Source organism: Sceloporus occidentalis, unplaced genomic scaffold, assembly GCF_023333645.1.
Source record: "Sceloporus occidentalis isolate IW3139 unplaced genomic scaffold, rSceOcc1.0.p SCAF_3, whole genome shotgun sequence".
NCBI classification, from domain to species: Eukaryota; Metazoa; Chordata; class Lepidosauria; order Squamata; family Phrynosomatidae; genus Sceloporus; species Sceloporus occidentalis.
Window position 1 is genome coordinate 93634823 of NW_028316983.1, and position 17770 is coordinate 93652592.

General features: G+C 40.2%; 1 protein-coding gene across 1 annotated transcript in view; it reads left to right on the forward strand.

Annotated features, from left to right (window-relative positions):
* Window positions 1-17770, forward strand: part of ST6GALNAC3 (ST6 N-acetylgalactosaminide alpha-2,6-sialyltransferase 3) — a 374855-nt gene that overhangs the window by 149927 nt on the left and 207158 nt on the right. Inside the window, exon 2 of the mRNA XM_089518696.1 lies at window positions 12021-12215. Within this exon, the coding sequence (XP_089374822.1) occupies window positions 12021-12215 (195 nt within the window). The remainder of the gene's footprint in view (window positions 1-12020; window positions 12216-17770) is intronic.

Genomic DNA, 17770 nt, shown 5'->3' on the forward strand with positions numbered 1-17770 from the left:
AAAATACATACAAAATACATATTATGTGGGCCAAATACTGTGAATCATATTGCAGTTTATAATGGTGAGTGGCTGGTGATGCAAAAGCAGGCTGGATCCAACATTAAACACATACAGGTGAAAAGAGTGGTCCAACAATCACTACCCTACACAGCCACACATGTGTAAATGAACATACCACACAAAACAGAGGCCAGCAGGCAGTCTGTTAGTTCACTAGTTTCATTCTTGAAAGAAGGATGAGTTATTTTAGTAATTTTTCCTGCTACAAGAAATAGTTCAGGATTTATTCTTTGAAAAAGTTGCATGTGATATTCTTGCACAGAAAACAGCATTGTCTGCACAGGAAGTGGCTTTTTGTATGTGCAGAAAATAATCTTATTATTTAGTCCAGGTTTCTTCAGTGCTGCATCTACACTGCAGAATTAATGCAATTTGATACTGTATTAACTGTTGTCACTCAATATTGTGGAATTCTGGGATTTGTAGTTTTGTGAGCCTTCTCTGTCACAGAACTGAGGTGCCACAATAAATTGCAAATCCCTGGATTCCATCAGATGGAGCCATCACATTTAAAGTGGTGTCAGAATGCGTTAATTTGGCAGTATGATAGTAGTCCTCATCAGGGTTTACTGCCACATGAGAAACATATTTTTGACTATTTTTGAATATTCATTCAGTCCCCATTCTCTCTACACAGAAAGAGAGAGAAAAGTGGGAGGGAGAGAATTCTTATTCTTCCAACTCTTCAGGAGAGAAGAAGGGAGTCTGTCCAGACATAAAGAATTTGTAATGGAATTCAGTACCATTATCAGTGTTCTAGAGCTGTTAATGTTGCTATCACTGCATATGTTCAGTGACACCCATCATGTGGTAAGCAATTTGTGTGGATGTACCCCCACACATCAGCATATCCATCTCACATCTTTGGATTATATGTATTGTGGACGTTCACTGTTGACCACACACTTGTGTGACTTTGTTATTAACCTTTACAAGCACTGGCTTCCCAAAGTCAGGACAGACATTATGGCTCTTGTTTGTCTTTGCTTGTGCCATATTTGGAGGTTGGGAAGGAGAGTGTGTCCTAATATCTTGCAAAACAACAAGCTATGAAAGTCTTTCTTACTCTTGAGTGTCTTTTAAAAGGAGAATGAAGTAGAAAGCTGGTTTCTATTGTTAGCTACAAATCAGACATGCCTGCTAGTAAGCATAGCCAGCATATTTAAAGGAAAAGCAATCTTTTCAAGCTGGAAATGCACAATTGAATTTCACTTGCTCAAGACTTCTGCTTTTCATCACTTTCTTTTCTTATACACCGAGTACAAACTAGATGTAGCAATAGCAAGTATATTTCTATACCGCTTACTGATGTAATAAAGCGCTTTACAAAGTGTAAGCTAATTGCCCCCAACAAGCTGGGCACTCGTTTTAGTGACCCACAGAATGATGCCAGACTCGGAGCCTCTGGCTAGTATTGAACTTACAACCTTGTGGTTTCTGAGTGAGTGGCTACAATACAGGCATTTAACCACTGTGCCACCACGGCTCCTGTAACCAGAAGGTACTTTGTTGCTGCAAATATTTTCTCACTATGTTTGGTTCAAAGAGACATTTTAACTGGACACAATTTCTTCTGCTATTCTGCAATGACTAGAATGTCTATGGATTGTGTTATCAGAAGAAAACAATTCCTGTTATGGACTGCTGGAAGCAAAATAATAAATAAATGAATACAATTCTATGCTGTTACTTCCAACTTCTCTATATAAGAGAATGTTGTCTTGCCACCCTCTGGATAGTGTTGGCGTCCAGGTCCCATCAGACTCAGCAGGCATGATTAAGAGGAAGACATGATGGGAACTGGAGTCCAGCAACATTTGTAAAGAGGAATAAAATTTAAGGAACAAAACAGAAATAATCCTTGGGGAATATGGTCTTGGACCCTATTGATTTTTCTCCAATATGAATATGTATCAGCACATAGGTAAACCTCATTGATTCAGTGATTTTATTCTATTGAGATCTAACAGTAAGGCTGAAGTCATGATGGAATTTACTGACTTTAAAAAGGTTTTTAAAGTAGCTGTGGGGAGGGCCTTGTCTTCTCAGGAGTGGAAGTAGTGACAACTTTAGGAGTACAGTTTAGATCAGGGAAATGCTGTAGGTTAAGCAACATTTTTTAATGCTATTGGGAAACTGAGCTGTTGGCATCCCATATCATGCCACTTGCCAGTGGAAACTGAAGTCTCCCATGTCAGTGGGATGATGATTCCACTGAGTTTTATTCTGAACAAAAAGAGCTCTCCAAAATATGTTCTATACTTTGTATAACGTCTGGGACTCAGACTTGGAGTAGATTCACCACTGCACTGATATTGTAGTCACCAGTTGCCACTGAAACCTGCCTCTGTGCCACAGGTGCAGACAAGATGCAAGGTGCAATGGCCTCAAAGTGTAATAATGTAATAATGTAATAAAATTTATTCGGTCTTTGACCAGTATAAAGTGGTAAAACTCTTTCTTTGGCTCCATTCCCACTTGCCCATTTGTCCTGGATAGAACTGGGCAGATCTGGGTCCTCCCCCTCTCGAATCTGCTCAGAAACAAGTGCCCACTATTTTTTACCTCAGTCGGGGTAATTTACCCCTCTGAAGTTCACATTTGCGGTACCGGTTTAAAATGAAGGCTCCTTTGCTGTCAATCAAATTCACTTCCACTTTCATCAAAGGTGCCGTTTCCAATGGAATGGGTGTTTTCCTCCCTCCTTTTTTAAATACCTGGTGGCAGTGTGTGCATATTCTGTCAACCTGTCAAATTTAAAAACCTCCAGGTGTGTGTGTGTGTGTGCACGTGTGCATGTGTATTTGGGTCACTACAGATTATGGCAACCCTAAAATGACCCATCCTGGGGTTTTCTTGGCAAGATTGGTTCCGAGGAGATTTACCATTGCTTTCCCATGAGGCTGAGAGAGTGTGACTCCCCCAAAGTCATGGATTTCCACATGCCAGCCTCTAGCCTCCCCTTCACTTCCAGCCCAATGCTGCCTCCAAAGTCCTTGCCTCCCCCCATGCCATCCTCTTCCCATCACAATAATAATAATAATAATAATAATAATAATTCCTCACCCCAGAATGCCACCTCTGCATCCTCTTGCTTTGCTTTCCCTCCTTGCGACCCCAGAATGCCTCACATACACATACAATAATAGTAATAATAATAATTCCTCACCCCAGAATGCCATCTCTTCATCCTCTTGCTTTGCTTTCCCTCAGATTGCCACCCCAAAATGCAATCTATCCTTCCCTCCTTTGGATCTCCTTGCTCTGCCTCCGATTGCCACCCCCAAATGCAATCAATCCTTCCCTCTTCTGGATCTCCTTACTCTGCCTCCGATTGCCACTCCAAAATGCAATCTATCCTTCCCTCCTCTGGATCTCCTTGCTCTGCCTCCGTTTTCAACCCCAAAATGCCATCTATCCTCACCTCAGAATGCCATCTCTGCATCCTTTGCTTTCCCTCAGATTGCCACCCCAGAATGCCTTACAATACACATACACATATGTTGCAAAAGCATTCTGTTTCAGAATTGCCAAATTGAAAGAGAAACATTTGTAACATTTGCATTGTAGTGTAAAGTCGAAGGCTTTCATGGCCGGCATCCATAGTTTTTTGTGGGTTTTTCGGCTTATGTGGCCATGTTCTAGCACAGTTTCTTTCTGACGTTTCGCCAGCATCTGTGACTGGCATCTTCAGAGAAAGGAATCTCTTTTTTAAAGTTCATGCTAAAGCCAGGTATGTGTTCACCATGCCACTGACACTGGAGTCAGCACTTTCCAGTATTTGTGGAGATGGGAAAATGGTCCTCAGACCCCTGAAGCTTGCCTACCCTAACATGAATGCTAATGATATTTTAATACAGTGAAATTATTTGGCATGGCTTGGGTATATGCTCTCCCCTACTTTTTCACCTTCTTCTGAGACTTTAGAATAGATCAAGAATAAAATAAAATTATACTGGAATAAAATATCTGGCTATTTAAACCTAATTCCAATTGCTGGTTCAAACAAAAGTAGACCCATTGAAGCAATGACATTTACATATGTTGTTTTACAATTGATGAATGGTTTAATCAAGTTGGAACTAGCAATTGGACTTAGATTTTAACATTTATCCATGAAATGAAAAATAGTAAGGTGGAGGTAATGTGTGTTTTTATGAAGGCATTTCATTTCATACTCATTTTTTTTTAAAAAGTCAAATGATACATGGTATCATTGGGATGAGAGAACTCTACAGGAGAAAATTAAATAAAACAGGTTTTACATACTGCAGTTCTTGAAATGAAACAAATTTACTAAGTGCAGCCATTATTGTTTTCAATGGATATTACACATGAGTAAAAATCAAATGAAGCCTGAAAACCTGTAGTAGGTTGATAATAAAAGTACTATAAATGGGCAGGAGTATTAAAAACTGATTGAGTTCTTCATTACAGTCATAAAAATAGGTATTGTGAAACCAGTACAATATTTTACTACATCGTGTCATCTAAGAGACTAAAACCTTTTGCATTAATCTTTACCTTTGAATTGTCCTTCTGCATTTTGCTGTTATCATACATTCAGGGAAACAGCAGATAAAATAAGACCCATAAAAACCATCTCATTTGTGTGTGCACCTGCAGCAGGATTCCAGTACTAATGATTCCTGCATTGCATGTTAAGCTCCCTTTGAGGACTGTATCTGCTCACATACCAGCCCAATAAGGAGAAAAGATTATGATCACCAGTTCTTATGGACCATTCTGAAGCAATATTCTCTCATTTTCTTTCTTCCTCCTCCCCTGTAAGCTGCAAATTATTTGTTTGTTTGCTATGCTCCTTGTTCCTCCAGTGAAGTCTAGGTCACATACATAGCTCATCATCTTTCCCATCTCCTCATCTTATCCTCACAACAGCTGTGCAGTGAATCTGTTCCTGGTTTTAATCCACATTTCAAATGAGTTGTCTAAGGATAAAATGGAACAGGAGGCTCTCAATTTTGAAAGAGAAGATAGCGCGGGCAATTCAAAAATTCACGCAATTGCGTGATTACTTATCACACCTTAAATTCACTGTAATGGCCTCCCCGAATGCAACCCAGATTCTGTGCAAAGTAAGCCATCACACTGGTGGGTTCTTAATTACGAATTGGCACCCTTGTGCATGCTCAGTGAGACTCCAAATGACTGGAGCATAGCATATTTAGGAGAGTGAGAAAGAGGAACCAAGGACCACAACAATTTACAAAAGAGGTTAGAGGGGGAGCGGGAAGAATGGTTGAAAGAACATGCTCTATTCACGTTAAAACGAGAATATATTCACTCTTGTCACATTAAAACGTGAATATAATGGTTATCCAATAGCTCCCAGTCCATGCCTCTTAATTAGCAGGCAGCAGCCCCCCTCAGCAATGCAAAATTGAAGCCGAATTGCAGCGTGGCTTCATAGGAACCCTCCCCTTCTAGATTGCGGAGGGGGGGAGGAAACCAGGACTAAAGGAGACATGCACATCACACCAAACAACAGCGCACTGAGTGTGAAGTTGCCTAGGAACATGTGACTTCGCTAGTTCAGTGAATTTACTTAACTTTGGATTGACACATGATTGTGTTCGGACTGCCAGTGATCGTGTGTGGTAACTTTTTAAGCAGTAACATGAATATGCATGATTGCATTCAGGATGACACTGGATTATACTTCTAATTTCAGTCATGTGATATTGTCCTAAGATAGAACCAGGTTGAGATAACTGGCAGCCTGGCAGTGGAATGTGACTTGAATACTGGTGGTGGAAGAGCATCCGCCACAACATTTTATGACAGTAAAGTAGGGGATATTGAACAGGACACGAGACACACAGTTCTGTTCTCTGATATCACATTACTTGCTTCACAAGATGCCTCACTCTGCCTAATAATAGGTTCCCCCCCTCCTGCATTATACCTTAATCTATGTTGACTAGTTCCAGATTTCCAGTCCTAATGTACACTCTTTTCCAATCTCCCTGGAAATGGAGCTGCATGATTGACGACTTAAACCAGGGTGGGCAAAGCGTTGGCCACACGTAGCTCCCACTATGGCCACCACTCCCTTTGCCCTCTCTACACTCCCACCCTCATCTCTCCCCCCCCCCCCCCGCCATCATACCAGTCACTCCTGGTTTGGGAGGGGGGATGTTCCACTAAAATAAGCAAGGGTTCAGGGGAAAAAAAGATATGTGTGAGGAATTGCCATCTTCATTTCATAATTGCATGCGTGGCAACTTGGGGCCAGAAAAATGGTTGGATGTGCGGAGGGGTGGTGGTGGAGGTACAGGCATGACCCTCCAGGGTCCCAAGGGTACAGATATGACTTCAAAGCCTTTGGAAGTGCTCACCCATGGTCTGTCTGTTTCAGACCATGAGACAAGTTCATGGCAGGGATAGTATTTGCTAGGGGCAATGTCATCAAAGTATCTCAACAAAGCAGTCAGAATCAGAATCAACTGTATTGGAGGTTGTGATGAGGTTTTCAAACTTATCATAGGTGTGATATTTGTTGTAAAGTTCTAGTGGGGGTTGTTAAACAAATATTGGACTTTTAGTCCTGATGGTTTAAAAGAAGTGGTAGAGTTTGCAGTGCTTGGAAAAGTTCCTATTGTAAGCTACACTCTCGGAAAGCCTCTGCCAGCTTGACCATCTGAAGCTGCTGCTGCTCCTGTCTTCTTCTTCTTCTTCTTCTTCTTCTTCTTCTTCTTCTTCTTCTTCTTCTTCTTCTTGGTTATCCAATACAATAATGTTTCCAACCCCATAAGATATTACATGATTTTTAATTTTTGGCTCTGAACAACCTATACATGGTCCTGTCAGAAAATTGTCCATTGTGACAGTTAGCTGCTTGAAAAGAAAGTGGCAGGCAGGCTCACTAAACTCCCCCCAAACAACTGATTCACACAACTGATGGGGTTCTTTTTCTTTTTTGATAATATTTCTCCTTATTGATATTTCTTTTTAGAATTCACATCATATAACGTATTGATACATGGAAGATCAAAACAGTAACATTTTGTACAACAGTAGTGATACACATAAATACAATCTATGATACACATACAGTTGATGGTTTTCTGATTGGTCTACATAACTGGAAACTAGCAAGTGACATCAAGGGAAGACTCATACATTGTATTACACCCATTTGTACTTGCAGGTCCTAAGTGAGTTTATGTGTACAAATAGAAGCTAGATCCTTTATTGGAATACCAGGATAAATTTTACTCTGGTCTAAACCAAGTACGTCTGAAACAGAGTAAACCCACTGAAGCAATAGAATTTATGTAAAAGTTGATTCATATAATTTTCTCTTTATTCAGTGGAATTTATTCTAATTGGTACTGACAATTGGATTAAGGCCTCAGTTTTCCTTGAAAGTACAATTAGCAAAATTATAGACCACATTTTGGACTACTTTTCCCCCTCTCTTCACCACCCACAAATTTAATAAAAAGAGAGTGAATCATCATGTCTGCTACTTATGATTTTAATATATGTGCCAGGCAGAGTGGTTTTGATTGCTTGGAACTAAGAGAGAGAAGAATCAAAATTATCTTATTGAGACAGAATTTTTAAAATTGCTAGAAAAAGAGCAAATCTCACATGGATTGGCAAGACATGCTAAACGTACCTATGTGTTATTCTGTGATATATGTTAAACAACTTTATGTTCGTCCAGTTTTACTTTATGGAACATATTAGATAAAGTGATTTTCAACATCTGCTTCAGTTGTTTAACAAAGTTAATCCATCCCCTCAAAAAACTAAGATAAAAAACAACCCAAACCTCTCACCAGCTCTTCTATAAATATAAGAGTTTTATTTTAATGGCTTGAATAGTGATGTATGTTAAAGAATCAGAGCATATGAAAATTATTGTAATTTTCAAATCTTCAAGCTATAAATCTGTTAAAAGAAGTCTCAATGAGGGATTTTACTGTGTCTTCTTGGCAGCAGTAGTTTTTATAAAATATGGACACAATTACTGCAAGATCTCCCTGTGTAGAGCTCCGTTGAAATTAAATGGTAGTTGCATCATAGTTAATGTCTACCCTCTTCTTGTGCCAGCTATGTTATTGTACAACTTCCATTCGTTTTAATGGAGCATTAAAGCTGGCATCCCTAGTGAGCTATTTCACAGTTCACATTCACTCAAAGTGGACCCTCTTCCCCTTTAGTGACTATATATTGGTTTTGCAATGTTCTAAATGATTAGTTTTCTGGATCTTTGTGCAAACAGGTTTAGGACTAACATTGAAGAATGCATTCTGAATATGCATTGGGATCACTTGAGGAAAAAAATCTGTTTTAAATAGGAGCAACATTTATATCTAGTGTCATCTTTCAGCAATAGATGTTGAAGAAGTAAGCATACACACATTTCCACTGAATTCTAGTAAACAAAATTGTGCCTCTGTTATGTCATGACAGAACTGGTCCAACCATAAAAAATGAAACATGTGTCCCAGCAGCCAGGCAGAAAATACTGGGTTATAGGGAGAGGGCAGTGGGAAGATATTGGAGGTCAGGTGTGGGTGCTGCACAGCCTGGCCAGCACCTATTAAGCCAGTTTGCTGTCTTCAAATGTTGTAGAGATTACTTTCCTATCACTACTATTAAAATGGAAGTATTACTCTGGTTGACCTTTGCATGCCTAATGGTGGTAGCCATCAATTTATCCTTTGCCTCAGGCACAAACATGTCCTTGGCTGACTCTGTTTCATTAGTTGTATTTACTAAATTCGGGCTTTAAAATGGAGTCACAGGTCACTTGTGCTCAGTGATGGTTCCTGAACTAAATACAGTGGTACCCTGGGATACGAATTCACCGCGTTACGAAATTTCCGGGATACGAAAAAGTTACATTGGAAAAAACTGTTCCGGGTTACGAAAGATTTTTCGGGTTACGAAATTCATTTCGGCGCGAAATTCAAATGTGAAGCGCGGCTAGCGGCTTTCCAGCGCCTTTTCGGGTTGCGAAATGTATCGGGTTACGAACGGCGCCGCGGAACGAATTAAATTCGTAACCCGAGGTAGCACTGTACGTGGTTGCCACATGACATAGTGAGAGGAAGCACCTCCTCAACACATACACTCAATCTATGTGCCACTTGTGTTTCTGCTTCTCTTGGTCCCACCAATGTTTCTTTCTTATTGAGAACAGACTATGTAGCAGCCACAACAAAAGCATCAGGAATCACCTCCCAGCCCTGCCAGTTCTTTGCCTTTTCCACTCCTACCATTGCATTCATGCAGTGGATATCGCTAATATAATAAAGAATGTGTCAGACTAGTAAAGATGTTATTTCAATGTTAATTGCATGTAGTGGCTAGAGGTCAAGCTTGAGATGCCATCATTAAGATATAATATGCACTTTAAAGAACATCAGGAATTTTCAAACTTATTAATTTATTTTCCCATACTGGATTTTTCCCCCTACTGCTGTTTGCAATCATGGAATTGCTTTCAGTCCAGTGATTAAATATCTGGTAATGCAATGCTGCCAACTGACCCAGGCATGAAAAATAGGCAGATGTAATTTACACATCTCCCCCTGTGTTCTCCCTCTGCTACACAATATCACTCTGCTCCCACATTAACCCAACCCTCTTACAGCTCACAGCAGTTTCATCACCCTACATCCCTTGTCTTCCAGCTGGCCCTTATATCTCTCTTAGCTCATTTACTTAAGAGTCATTGAATGGGTCAACTACCTTCTATATACCATCTCTTTTCTCTCGCTTTGACCTGCACAAGGGAATAAGTAGGTGTCAGTCAGCAGACTTAAGTTCCTTTAGGGCACAGTCATTACAAGAAACAATTCACTTGAATTTAACAGATGATTCAGACAGCCATAAAAATGCTAGGAGGTGAATGCGAAGCTGTGGATGCTTCTTTTAAAAGGAACTTATTTCTTTTGGATGTTAGACATACTAGCTAGGACAGTGGTTGTCAAATGGTGGGGTGGGACCCCCAAGGGGAGCAAGAGAGTTGCTCAAGGGAAGACTTGAAACATATGGGTTCTGATCCCTCCTCTTCCTCTTCCCAAACCTTTTACATGTAAAATTTACACATGAGTTGAGTTAAATATTGAATTTACAGAAATAAAACTGTTTTAATTTGAATGTTATTTCCTTACACAATGTCAAAATATTAATCTACATGAATGTGCAAATGAAACTATGGACATTAAATAAACAAAATATTTTTATTCATATACAGTGTCGAGGGGGGGGGGGGAGTTATCCACCTGGAGAGTTCCAAGGGTAAAAAGCTTTGAGAACCACTGAGCTAGGGAATTCTGGGAGCAGTTATCTAAAGTAGGAGCACTTTGAAGTTCTATACACGCAGTTCCAAGTAGATCTGAATACCCTATGAAAAGCTTATTGTCTCATCTGTGTAACTTGTGGTTTTTGTTGTGTGTCTTCAAGTCATTTCCAACTTATGATGACCATAAGGGTTTTCTGGGGCTGGGAGTGTGTGACTTGCCAAAGATCCCCCACTGGGTTTCTGTGGCTGAGTGGGGAATTGAACCATGATCTCCAGTGTCATAGTCAAACATTTTTTAAAAGAAGGTGGTGGTGTTTTGTTTTGTTTTTTGCACAGATTTTTTTTAATTAAGCAGCAATGGATGAGGGAAATAATTCAGAAATTATTTTACGTTTCCCTCCAAAATACTTGAAACATTTTTTCATGTTACAGATAGCCCTAATTGGTAATGATGGGTAAGGACTAGGTGAGCTAACAGCTTAGGCTGGGCTGAATACAAACTCCTCACAACCTATAAGTGTTGGGAATTATTTAGGATTACCTTGATATGTGTTGAGAATTACTTAGCACTACCACATTTCTGCTGTTCTTATGGATATTCCCCTAGCAGGAATGGGAGCTTTTACTTATTTCATCCTTGCTTGCAAGAACAAAACAAAAAACCACTTTACTTTTGGGTGAAAAATTTATGAAAGTGTTCTTGTTGTTGTCTTTGCACAGTGGTGGTGTTCTGTTCTGTTTTTTGTTTTTTGTTTGTTTTTTAGGGGAAAATTCTCCTCGCAAAACTGTTGGGAAATTGTTCAAAAAGATGAAGTCTCTCATGATGTGAACTCAGGCCCAGTATACACGGGCCAAAAGCGTCATGGCGCTGCCGATACTAAGGTTCGGGAGTGTGCAGCAACCCCACGGTCCCAAACCCTAGTACACCTCTTAATCAAAAGAGAAGTTCTGCTGGGAGATTGCAGAAGGGCTGTTGACGGAAGATCATTCTGACAGTATAACAACATTGCTGCTAATGGGGCTTGTGCCTTATCCTAACTTCCTAGAGCTAGCACATCTGTGAGTTAGGATTGCCCTGCCCAATTCTTAATGGACACTCATTAAAATGCACATTTGTGCAACCATCTAGTAGCTAGACCACTTTAGGAAACACAGATAAGTATTTTCAATTACCATCTTGAATGCCTATATGAAGCTCCCCTAGTTAAATGACTTCCATGTACAATTATAATTTATTCTTGTATTTGCTTGTGTAAACTGGTTTCCTGTGCTGAAAGGAATAGGGGTTGACACCCCCTCTCCTTGTGCAGAGTTCCCTAACAATGTCAAAGAACATATAGATAATAATAATAATGATGATGATGATGATAGGATTTATTTATATACCGCCCAATCATTGGGAATCCAAGCGGTTTACAACAGAGGGGATAATAGATGGTTCCCTGCCCTCAGGCTTACAATCTAAAAGACACGACAGAAAAGGAGAAGGGAATGGTGGTGGGGGGAGGGGATCAGATCCAGCATTTTTCTCTCTCTCTGAGGCCTGGACCAAGGCAGGTGGACCAGAGGGAGGGCTCTGCTTCTGAAGAAGATCACTGTGTAGGCTGAAAAACTCTTATTTCTAGTTTAATTTCTCTCTCTCTCTCTCTCTCTCTCTCTTTCCTATTTGCAGCGGAAGGTGATCATTGTGGTGGGTTTTATAGCAGCATTTCTACTCCTGATCATTGCTCGCCTTACAAATGAAGTCGACTTTCCTCTAATACTCAGCTGCTTTGGTCAAGCCAGTGTCAAATGGATGCCGTTTTCTTATACACAAAGAAGACCTCTAAGAACACACTATGGTTATATCAATGTGAGAACAGAAGAGGTAAGAATTTGTGTTAAAATATCTTTCATATAGCAAATATGCTGGTGGTTCATATACTTTAAAACTGTGTTGTGAATATATTTTGTCATGTTCAATTGACAGTAACACTAACTACCAACTGGTATGAGAGAATTATTAACCAGGTGATTACATACATTGTTAGCTCTCCTTTTATGAGGTTTAAAGCAAGTATAGGCAACCTGGATGGATCTTAAGCCCATTTTAATAATAATAATAATAAATTTTATTTTTACCCCGCCTTTCCAAAAAGATGATCCCATATCACATTAAGTCTCTCACAACCTGCCACTGTGTGCAGCAACAACCAGACATATGTATGTGATGTCACATGTGGCCCATTTTAACAAGAGTATCCAGGGGGCTTAGTCTCTAATAAGAATTTTTAGGATTGCATCATTAATTTAGGGAGGGTTGCTATGCATATTTTAATGTGGTTTTTTTTAAGCTGGTGGGCATGGTGTTATGGAGATTTTTGCCCCAAAATAATGCCAGAAATAAAAATAATTTGTGGTTTTGTGAGGAGCTTGGATTGGCAAAGTGGGATCTGGAGGCTGCACTTCCCTTCTCTGCAGATATCACAAGCAATATTAAGTGATATATGCTTGCATAGGAATTCTTATGAAATTGTCCAGTGCTGAATCTTCTCTTGTATTTGAGGTTCTGTAGGTTGGAATCTAGCATGATTGCATAGTCAAATTATATTAAAATTACTGAACACTTCAAGCAAGATCCAACATAAATGTAACAGAGTTATTTATTGTTGTGTGCCTTCACATCATTTCTGATTTATTACACCCTTAAGGCTTATGGCGACCCTATCATGGGATTTTCTTGGCAAGATTTGTTCAAAGAAGATTTGCCATTGCCTTTCCCTGAAGTTGAAAAACTGTGACTTGTCCAAGGTCACCCAATGGGTTTCATGGCATAGCAGACAATCAAACCCTGGTCTCCAGAGTCATAATCCAACACTCAAACTACTATGTCACACTAGCTCAAGAGTTAAGGCACAACTCTATATCTGTCTGCTCAGAAGTAAGTCACACTGAATATATCAGGACTTACTCTCAGGCAACTGTGTGCCTGCTTGGTGCCCTACACAAAAAAACCAGCTAGAACAGAACCACTGAATCAGACCCATTTTAGTGAGAATCAGACCCATTTTACCTGTATTCTTTGAACCAACACCTATGTGAGCTCCATGGAGTCAATGAGTCAGCTGTAGCTGGAGTTAATAATTGGATTTAGGCTGCAGCCTTCAAATTAGAAATTGAATTTCTTCAGATGATACAATTTTAGTATATGATACAATGTTTGAAAGGAGTCTACTTGGATTGCACTACTATGTGCACACTTAAAAAAAAGATAAAAGTAACAATGTTATTCTTGAATTAAAATAATACATTCTCCATGAGAGCTGGGATGATTCTTTGTAGTTTTTAAAATCATCACTGCAAAACAAAATAAAGCAACCTTCTGCTCAAGCAGCGCAATTGTTGCTACTCTTGTGTTTCATGGGAACATGTGAGTTTCTAATAATGAAGTGTGGGAAAAACCTTTGGGTTACATTAGGTTCCCTGCTATAGAATTGTTCCTCAAATGTGTTGGCCCATTAGCACTGTGAGAATAATTGTAAGGCACTTGGACTATTAGGCATAGCTCTTCTCTTCTCAAAAGTACTACATTTCTAGGCCAGACTTTGCATTTGTTCTGCTATTTTTTGTGTGAGGAATGAATTTAGTAGAGTCTAAATTCTAGACTCTACTAGAGTCTATACAGACAGACCAAAATAAAGTTGCTTCAGGTCACTTTGGAGGTGCACTGTTTAAATTGTGCATGCGTCCTAAGAGGCCGGAAGCCACACCAAAGCCATGCTCGTCTTAAGGACTGGAGCGCAGCTTTAGCACAGCTTCTGAGTCAACATGGGTTTCAGAGAAAGAAGTCATGCCAGACAAACTAATCTGTCTCTCTATCTCTTTATTTTTGAAAAAATTACCAGCTTGTTGGATGAAGGGAATGCTGTGGATATAGTATATCTTGATTTCAGTAAGGCTTTTGACAGGGTTCCCTATGACATTCTTGCAAACAAGCTAGTGAAATGTGGGCTAGACAACGTAACTGTTACATGGATTTGTAAGTGGTTGACCAGCCGAACCCAAAGGGTGCTCAACAATGGCTCCTTTTCATCCTGGAGAGAAGTGACCAGTGGGATCCCACAGGGTTCTGTCCTGGGTCCAGTGCTGTTCAACTTCTTTATCAATGACTTGGATGACACAATCGGGGGCATACTTATCAAATTTGCAGATGACACCAAACTAGGAGGAGTAGCTAATACCCCAGAGGCTGAATGAAACTACATGTGAAAGGGATCTGGGAGTGCAAGTAGACCACAAATTGAACATGAGTAAACAGTGTGATGCAGCAGCTAACAAGGCCAATGCGATTTTAGGCTGCATCAATAGATGTATAGTGTCTAGATCAAGGGAAGTAATAGTTCCATTCTATTCTGCTCTGGTCAGGCCCCACCTGGAATATTGTGTCCAGTTCTGGGCACCACAATTTAAAAAAGGATGTTGAAAAACTGGAGCATGTCCAAAGGAGGGCAGCTAAATTGGTGAAGGGTTTGGAAACCATGCCCTATGAGGAACGACTTAGGGAGCTGGGGATGTTTAGCCTGGAGAAGAGAAAGTTAAGGGGTCATATGATAGCCCTGTTCAAATACTTGAAGAGATGTCATATTGAGGAGGGAGCAAGCTTGTTTTCTGCAGCTCCAGAGACTAGGACCCGGAGCTATGGATGCAAGCTACAGGAAAAGAGATTCCACCTCAACATTAGGAGGAACTTCCTGACAGTAAAGGCTGTTTGACAGTGGAACAAACTCCCCCGGAGTGTAGTGGAATCTCCCTCCTCAGAGGTCTTTAAACAGAGGCTGGATGGCCATCTGTTGAGGATGCTTTGATTTGGATTTCCTGCATGGCCGGGGGTTGGGCTGGATGGCCCTTGTGGTCTCTTCCAACGCTACCAATCTATGATTTTGGCCTCTTAAGATGCTTGTATAGTTTAATCAGCATACCTCCAAAGTGACCCAAAGCAGCTTTATTTTGGCCTGTCTGTTTGGGCCCATAGGTGTGAAAGAAGGTAACTCGGTGGGCATGGTTAGTTTTGTTTGTGCACATAGAGTTTGGGAAGTGTTTTATTTTAATGTCTAAGTGCTGAAAAATTCTGGAGGTGTTTGACATTTATTAATATATTGAAGTCCATTGATATTGAAGTCCATTGAAAGACATTGATACCCTGTATTTCAGTTAAGCATAGAACCCAGGCTTTATACATGGGGATCTACCTAGGCATAAAATGCACCAGACGTAGCCAATGTTGCTTTACCATGTGCCCTCAGATTAGATCATAGTCAAACTGTATATATGGTCCAAATTTGAAATCAAGGTGAACGAAAGGAGGAACATGTTTCTTTTAACATGTTCATTTTAAGTGACCATTGAAAGCACTTCCTTGACTATGATTTTTTTAAAAAAAAATTGAGAGAGGTCAGTTATTAAGATGCCCAGATGTGCAACATCTAATTGAAATACGTTCTGCACACTCACCCTTTAAAGAAAGGATAACAGAAAAGAATGCTTTGTTCAAATGTAAATACATATGTAATTTAACCCCATTGTTGTTTGTCTTGTTTAGAAAAGAAAAAGGTGACTAAATATCCTTTCTCTGCTCTGTGATTACATAGAATTATATTGTATATGATTGCCAGATCATTATTCTGCCCTCCCATGTCCTTTTTACTAGGCTGAACATATCAAACTCCCTCAGTCTTCCCTTATTTTTATTGCCTTTAATTCTGCTTTATCACCATGTTTACTGATGTGTTGATTATTCCTCCTCCACACCATAATTTTCTCAGTGTCTCACAGACATAACAATCATGTGGAATGCACATCTTCCAACAGAATGCTTTTGGAATGATAGAAGGTTGCTTCCTACCACAGGAGTCTGAATATAAAACACCTGTATACTGTATTTACCTTTATCAACTCTTTTTTTAAAGCTACATTCATGTGAATATAACAATGAAATCTTTCCCCCAAATTATGACAAAAGTCCAAATCTCATGGTTGTTGCTGCTGCTGCTGTTGCTTAGTTCTCTGAATTTGCAGAATGGGAAAGAAGAAAAAGTTCTGAGTTAATTTTACAACTTCCTTCAAATGCAGTATTGATTTTTGTCAGAATTAGCAGACATTTTGTAAGAAATGGGTAATCTTTATACAATTACCTCATAGAATTTATAAGGCAGGGGATTGGACTGGATGGCCTTTGTGGTTTCTATGATTCTATGTTTCTATGGCGGGATACAAACCGCCGCTTTGCGGTGCTTCCCCGCCGCCGCCGTTTGCTCCGCGCGGGAGCTGCAGCAGCCAAACCGCGCAGCTCCCGCGCGGAGCAAAAAAGAAGCTCCAAAATGGAGCTTCTTCTTGAGTCGCGTTTGCGACGTAGCGAGGCGCCAGGGGTGCACTCGCTACGTCACAACGCCCGCGACACGTACGGACGCTCAGCGTCCGATACGTAAAGATGGCGGCGCCCATGTAGAAGGGGCGCCGCCATCTTGTACGTATAGGATACGTACTAGGGTTAGGGGGGTGCGGAAGCACCGCCCCTTCCTAACCCTAGTACGTATCCTATACTTACTATATGGCGGTATGTATCCCGCCTATGAGTCTGTGATTCTGTGTGCCTTCAAGTTGTTTCTGATTTACGGTGATCCTAAGGAGAACCTATCATAGAGTTGTTTTCTTGGTTTCTTCAGGGAGGGTTTGCCATTTCCATCCTCTGAGGCTGAGAGAGTGTGACTTGACCAAGGTCACCCAGTCGATTTCACGGCTGTAAACCACTGAGTGAGTTTTGAACCCTAGTCTCCCAGTGTCCTACACTCAAACCACTACACCATGCTGGCCTTCAGAACTTTACTTGACCAGTAAACCTGCCTTATGAAGGGTTGCAGTCACATGGACTGCTGTACCTTGATCCTGCTGTGTAGTGTTACAGCACCCATATATGCCTTCTTCAGCAACACAGGGATATTGGAGGTGGAGGGATGGGGCCAATATGTGTCTCAATTTCCTTCTCTAGTTACATTTGTATATCTGAATGCAGCCAATAAAGCAAGAAAGTATAAGGAAGGGCTAGACCCATTGAAGGAGTAAGGAAGAAGAAGAAATGCCCTTCCACTAGCATTCCAGCACTAAAAAGGAATTTATAGTGGTTGAAAAACTGAATGGAAAGAATAGTTGAAAGAGAGTAGTCACAATAGGTTGTTTTTTTTTTAATCTAAAGTGTTACAACAATAGAAACAATAATCATAACAATTTTTATGTTAGGGATCTTGACAAATTCCAAATGTATCTTCCTTAGAGTTTGTTGTCATAATGTCTGACCAGACTCTAAGGTAGGATTGAGATGGTATCACAGTTTGCAGTGTGTTCACAAATTCAATAAATGGAAGTCATGTTTTAACAAAAGTATCTTCA